Source organism: Nicotiana tabacum, chromosome 22 (assembly GCF_000715075.1).
Source record: "Nicotiana tabacum cultivar K326 chromosome 22, ASM71507v2, whole genome shotgun sequence".
Lineage (NCBI taxonomy): Eukaryota > Viridiplantae > Streptophyta > Magnoliopsida > Solanales > Solanaceae > Nicotiana > Nicotiana tabacum.
The window spans coordinates 6,931,675-6,938,627 of record NC_134101.1 but is presented as its reverse complement, the minus strand read 5'-3'; the positions used below and the strand labels follow the sequence as shown (position 1 = coordinate 6,938,627).

General features: G+C 35.7%; 1 protein-coding gene across 1 annotated transcript; it reads left to right on the top strand.

Moving 5' to 3' along the window:
* Positions 1-1,063: 1,063 nt before the first annotated feature.
* Positions 1,064-3,303, top strand: LOC107812972 (cytochrome b5, seed isoform). The gene is given in 3 exon segments (NM_001425933.1): positions 1,064-1,230; positions 2,050-2,116; positions 2,689-3,303. Coding segments are annotated over 3 exon segments (408 nt in total). The 5' UTR covers positions 1,064-1,143; the 3' UTR covers positions 2,943-3,303.
* Positions 3,304-6,953: the final 3,650 nt, after the last annotated feature.

The following is a 6,953-nucleotide window of genomic DNA, read 5'->3' as shown; positions in this document are numbered from 1 at the left end:
AATACCAAAAAATCGGACCGGAACAAATTAATTTGGTATTTTGGTATATATGGGTTCTTTGATATCGAATCGGTAAGAATTTTTCGGTATTTCGATACAGTTCTCGATATTAAACTTTCGATACTTCGGTATACCGAAATACCGAAATATTTTAGCAAGCCTTAGCTTAAAATCCGATATTAAACCCTTTATTGGGTTGCTTTGATTGTCAATTTATGTTCTATTTTAATCTCCAAATGCAGTTTGTTAAAAGAAATATAGCTATGTTTGTATTAAACCCGGGTTGATTTGGTGGTCAATTTAAGTTTTATTTTAATTTCCTAACTGCAATCTTTTCTAAACAAGTATACTATTGATATGTTTGTATTAACTATTAAGCATAACCTGTTTCTCCATTTTGTACTTGATTTGATCTGTCTTCGTTTAAGAGATTAATCACCTTGTGATATCATCTGTTTAAAAGAAATGAAAAGTTGAAAACTGTTATGGCCAGCTATGTTTAACGTTTTATACTTACTAATGCAAAACTCATTTCAGTTTTGTTTGGGCCGCTACCGAAACTGTACCGAACCAAACAAGAAATATTGAATCGTACCGAACTACTTTGGAACGGTATTTAGTATGTACAATTGATTTAGCGAATACCGAAGTACCAAACCGTATTTCTTAGTAGAAATGACACCAGGTAGCCACTTTATAGGCTGTATTTAGGAATTAGCTAGTGCGTCCTAGATTTTAATTTTTTAGTTCAAATTTTCAGGACAAAAATATTCTGAATTGTACAGAAGTTAAGATTTTAAATTTAAAATTTTAGGACAAAATAAGTATGATTAATCTCTAAATAACATACCTAAAAATGACTATTTGTGCACTTACCCCTATTTCTTAAATATCATACCGAAGTAATGAATGCTAACCGCTTAAAAGCCTAAAACCAAACTTTTACAATGTCCGCCTAACTTACCTCTTCTTCGGTTTGACATTTGATGGCCCAACATTATGGTCTCACCAAACCCCTGCTTCCCTCTCTTTTTTATTAAACCCAACAACTTTTCTTCCACTCCACTCATCTCATTTCCTCCTCCAAAATCATAATCTGATTAATCTTTCAGTTTCAATTTTCTTAGAAAAATTGTCTAATAAATGGGTGGTCAATCTAAGGTCTTCACTTTAGCTGAGGTTTCTAATCACAACAATGCCAAGGATTGTTGGCTTATTATCAGTGGCAAGGTATATATAATAATCTCATGATCTTTTTTGTAATAAAGTTTTCGTCTACTAATGTAATTAACTATGTTGCTGCATTTTTATGCTTTTTTTTTTTTTTTAAATAATTGGATCTGTTAAAGATTCAATCTTTATCACTTATTTATTTTAAAAAATCGTTCTTTATTACTTACGTTTTGCGTTCTCCTGGTTGGGGAAGAGGGGGTGGGGGTGGTATAGAGTGTAGCTGATCTCCTCTTGTTTTGTGTTATTTTCTTGTTTTGTTTGTCGAGGATTGCATGATTTGTGTAAATGCCTAATTGGTATTTAAGTAACTAAGGGTAGAAAAAGAGGCGAATCCACCTGAAGGTCGCGAGTGCACTTTTGCATTCAACCAAAATATGCTTTGTACATAGAGTGCATGTCTAATATATCACTAACATATAGTACATGTATACATGGAAATTTTGCCGAACTTTCTGGCGGACTCATTATCCAGCAAGTTTCGACTTGTGCACCATTTGAGGGGGGTTTCCCGGTTATAAAATAAGATTCAGACTTGCAATATTACTACATGTTAAACTGCTGCCGTGGTGCTTTTCTTTCAATTACTGCCAGAATCCAAGGCCTATTTCTTTACGCTTTTGGTTTTAGTAAATTTAGCAATATAGCTAATGATGATTGAACCTGATAATAGTAACCAGAAAAGAGTCTTGAGTCATTTTAGAGATTTCATGTACCTGTATTTAGTGTAATCTAGAAAATCCACTCTCCTTTTCTTTTCCTTATTTTCCCTTTTCCAAGTTTCTCAACTTTTTCATATGGTGCATTTTATTTGAACAGGTGTATAATGTGACGAAGTTCTTGGAAGATCACCCAGGTGGTGGTGAGGTTTTATTGTCCGCAACAGGTAAAATAATTTGACAAATTCTTCCTGCAGTAAACACTCTGTATTTTGGTATTCAAGTTTTCTAATCCTGAATATGTAAAGTATACTTGTGTAATCCTGTAGAATGTAGGAGGATGTAGCTCATGTGTTATTAGTTTAACGGAACCCAATATTTTCGATATGTAAAAGGGAGAATGATAGAAATAGGATACTTCGGTGCCATTATTGATTTTTTTATCCCGGTAACAGAAGTTTGGGAAAAAAGCCCATGCCAGAATTTGCTCGGCAGGATTTCTCAATAGTCAGAATTTAAAGCACGCAACAGTTATGGTGATCGTTAGGATTTTGCCACAGTTTGCTCGGCTGAAAATTCTGGTGATCGCCATAATTTCTGGTGCTTCAAAATTTTGGCGAGCGTGGCTATTTTTCCAAAACTTTTCTTAACGGGGTCAAAATAGAAATGGTGGTTTAAAAAAGGTCAATCCAGCGTAACTTTTCAGTAGGTAAAAAACCACTTAAGTTTCAAAAATTCTGGATGCGCCTCTGCTGTAGAAGACATTGGTTCATAGGCTCGTGATTGTTTCTTTTCGCAGGAAAGGATGCTACCGATGATTTTGAGGATATTGGTCACAGCAGTAGTGCTCGAGCAATGTTGGACGAGTATTACGTAGGTGATATTGATTCATCAACCATACCAACAAAGGTCAAATACACTCCTCCAAAGCAGCCTCATTACAACCAGGACAAAACAACAGAGTTCATTGTCAAGCTCCTCCAATTCTTGGTTCCTCTCATTATTCTAGGTGTGGCCTTTGGCGTTCACTTCTACACCAAACAGTCAGCTTGAAGATTGATTATGGTGATCTCATAATAAGAATCCAAATTAGCGAGACGTTAGAAGAGCAAAGAGGAAGGGAAAAAAAGAGCTTTTACTTTGTTAACCAGGCAAATAATCTTGGTTAAGTTCTATTCTGGGAACAGTAAAGATATATTTGGTTTCTGTGTTAGTGAGGATGCCTTTGCGTTTCTTTGTTGCCATTTAAATAGTCTTCTTTTTTATTATCCAAGTCTCTGAACTTGGATTCTTGGCTTTTGGTGTTTGCTTTTATAATCTTATCACCTGATATACGTTGCTTTTTTCCAAAGTATGCCAAAAGATGTTATGATTTGCATTGTCAAAATCCTTTCCAATTCTATATTTGAAATTTGTACAAGCGAACCTAATAGATCTCACTGTGTTACAAGGTAAAGTTTGCTTGGCGAGATATTTCTCGGTCGCCAGAATTTTAAAACACGCAACAGTTATGGTAATCGTTAGGATTGTGCCACAAATCCTGGCGGATCACCAGAATTTTTCAGCATTGTGGCTGACAATGCTGAAAATGTTGGAGTATGACACATGTCTGTTATAGCATGCTTCATTCCTCTCTGGTTCTGCCATTTCCCCTTCTGATTAGGAATAGATTTAAATCATACGTATTGTGTAAAAAAATTTAACATTGTGAATGCAGTTGTGACAGGTCACTTTGCCATGTTTTGCAAGTACCACTCTGTGTTTGCTATAAAAGATTACATGTAGTTCTGTTAGTGTATATTAATTAAACTCTTTTTTATTTTACCTACTTGACCTCAGATGCTGCATAAAGTTAAAGAGATGATTTCACAAGCGTATAAAAAACAACTTAAAAAAAGAAACAGGGAGTTGTCCCAAGATGCATGTTGTCATCTTTTTGAGTCGAATATAAAAGATGAGAATAAGAGCTAATATATGTTTATCATATATGAGTTGACACAACACTAAAGTCAGACAAAAAGACCATCAAAGATGTACATCAAAGACAAATCCAATGACAAGAAGAATACGAGGAACCACTTTATCTAAGATGATCCTATGCTTGTAATCTCCGCCACATTTTTTTGTCAGCTAATAAAAAATTGAAATGCATGTTATAGAAAGGGCCATAGAAAGTATCTTATATTCCCTCCCCTTAGTTCTTTTCTCTGTAGCTTATCAATTAACCAGATGAAACCTGGCAAAAACCAATGGCATATTCTGAATTTAACTTCACTAACAACTACAACATACCTAGTATAATCCCACGTATTAGGATTTGGGGAGGGTAATGTGTACGCAGACCTTACCTTTGCCTTTGTGGAAGAAGAGAGACTGTTTCCAATAGACCCTCGACTCAGGCAAGCATAAGTACCACAATAATAACAAGAAACAAGACGGGAAAACACCGAAAAACCAATGTAAAAACAGCATACACAACAAGATAGTAAGATGATCGAAATGTAAAAAAAAAAAAAACTAAAGGTATTCAAATAAGCCTACTACCAATCAAATGTGAGAGTACGTACTAATACTACCGGTATGAATAATCTAGACTATCTAACCTACTATCCTAATCTTCGACCTCCGCATCTTCCTATCACGGGTCATGTCCTCGGTCAGCTGTAGTTGTGCTATGTCATGCCTAATCACCTCACCCCAACTCTTCTTCGGCATACCTTTACCTCTCCTAAGGCCCTCCAATGTCAACCTCTTACACCTCCTTACCGGAGCGTCTGTGCTTCTCTTTTTTCACATGTCCAAACCATCTAAGTCGTGCTTCCAATATCTTGTCCTCAATAGGGGGCCACACCCACCTTGTCCCGAATAACTTCATTCTGAATCCTATCTAATCTGGTGTGCCCACACATCCATCTCCACATCCTTATCTCTGCTACCTTCATCTTCTGGACGTGAGAGCTCTTGACTGGCCAACACTTAGCCCCATATAACATAGTCGGTCTGACCACCGCTCTATAAAACATACCTTTAAGTTTTGATCGTACCTTCTTATCACACAAAACACCGGAAGCAAGTCTCCATTTCATCCATCCCACCCAATACGGCATGTGACATCTTCATCAATCACTATGGGTGTTGTTTAACTTCACTGACGGAGAAATATAATTTTTACACAATCACTATGGGTGTTGTTTAACATAATATAGCTTTAATTATCATTTTCATCAGGTTACTAATTAATTCTTATCGTAATAATTTATTAGTATTATCTTATAAATGGCTTGATAATGAAATTACTTTTTCTGTAATCACTGCATACAACTTAAGCTCTTATATAAAATGTATATCAAATCATGACTTAGTTAATTAGTAACTTTTCGTTAATTATGCTACAGTAAATTTTGAAAGAAGATGACAACGTAAATAGTAGCGAGTTAAAGTTGAAGAATAGGGGGCCGATAAATGGTAGGGAAGGAAGGGTTAAAGGGTTTGGCAAGAATAGTGTAGGTTTATGGGTAAGGCTAGGGTCACTCAAGATTGACACAATTTGCAAACACTGTTTTCATTTTGTTGATATCTATATATATATATATATATATATATATATATATATATATATATATATATATATATATATATATTAAAGGAATAAAGTTACCATATATAATTGACATTATAGTTAAGCCAAGTGGCAAGCTAATAAATGTCAATAGTTGATGTTTGGCTATAATTCCATTTTTTAGTACATTACTTACCTTACATTTTAGGTGCTTTAATACTAAACTAGATTATATTTGCGCTTAATTGAGTCTATTTTATGTGTAGGTACATTGGAGATGAAATTGGAGCAAAGTGAATATTTAAAGTATGAAACATGCTTGAAAACAATAGGAAAGAAGAAGAAAAAAATATTGAGTAGAGGGAAAATGAAGCAGCAGGCGAAGCAAGCTCAGAGGCTCGCGTTAGAGCAGGCGAGGTGAGGTCTTTAGCTCGCGTAGAAGCGCGCGATGCTAGGTTAATGGCGAGGTTGAGCGTACGACAGCCCTCGTGCTGCACAACTTGAGGCGAGGTGAAGCTCGCGTTAACCCTCGCGCCGCACAGCCTGAGGCGAGGTGAAGCTCGCATTAACCCTCACGAGGCGAGGTCCTTAGCGAGCCTGATCCGGATTTTAAAAGCTTATTTCGTCTCTTTCTTGGACTTGGACTTGGGCTATGTTGTTTAGGTTTTGTCCTACACATAGAAATAGTCATTAAACACCACTATTGAGGAGTTTTGCGACCTGAGGCAAGAATAGCTCGTGGAACAACTTTTGGGAGAAAGAATCATCGAGTTCTACATTCCTTCATCTTTAATTTGTAATTTATTTATACAAAATACTTGGAAAATTGTCACTATGAGTATGAGTAGCTAAACTTCTAATCTAGGGTTTTGATGGAACCTATTGGAGGATGATTTTCCTATTACGTTTAATATAGATTTGCCGTAGCTTTTTCTCTATTTGTTCAACTACGTTTATATTGTGGTTGATTGAAGAGCTCTCAATCGACTGTTCCTATTTAGTGTGTATTACTTGGAAGAGAATATATATTTAAGTAGTTGTTGAACAACATCACTCCTAACGTATGTGAGGAATCAATACAGAGGGTTTAAATGTGGGATTAGGAATAACGAAACCTTGGTGCGATCTGAGTGAGTCGTGACTTAGTGCCAGCTAGCATAGTTCGGAAGAATATGTCTAGTAAATTGTGGTAGTTACTCGAAAAAGAATTACGACACTCAAAAAGCTCATGATCGGTAGAGAAAACTTAGGCAAATTTATAAGAAACATAGCAGAAAGGATTCCGACAATAGGGAAAATCATAACCTTAGACCATTCCAAATCTTGTCTACAACATGTTTGTCGTTAGTTATTAATTACTGCATTTTCATTACTTGATCTTTAGTTAGTAAACATCCAATTCGTTATTTAATATTTCTGAAGATTGATTATGTGAATTTGTGCAGATCTAGTAGTTGTGCTTAGTAGGTTAATTCTCTGTGGGATTCGACTCCGGACTTGTTAAC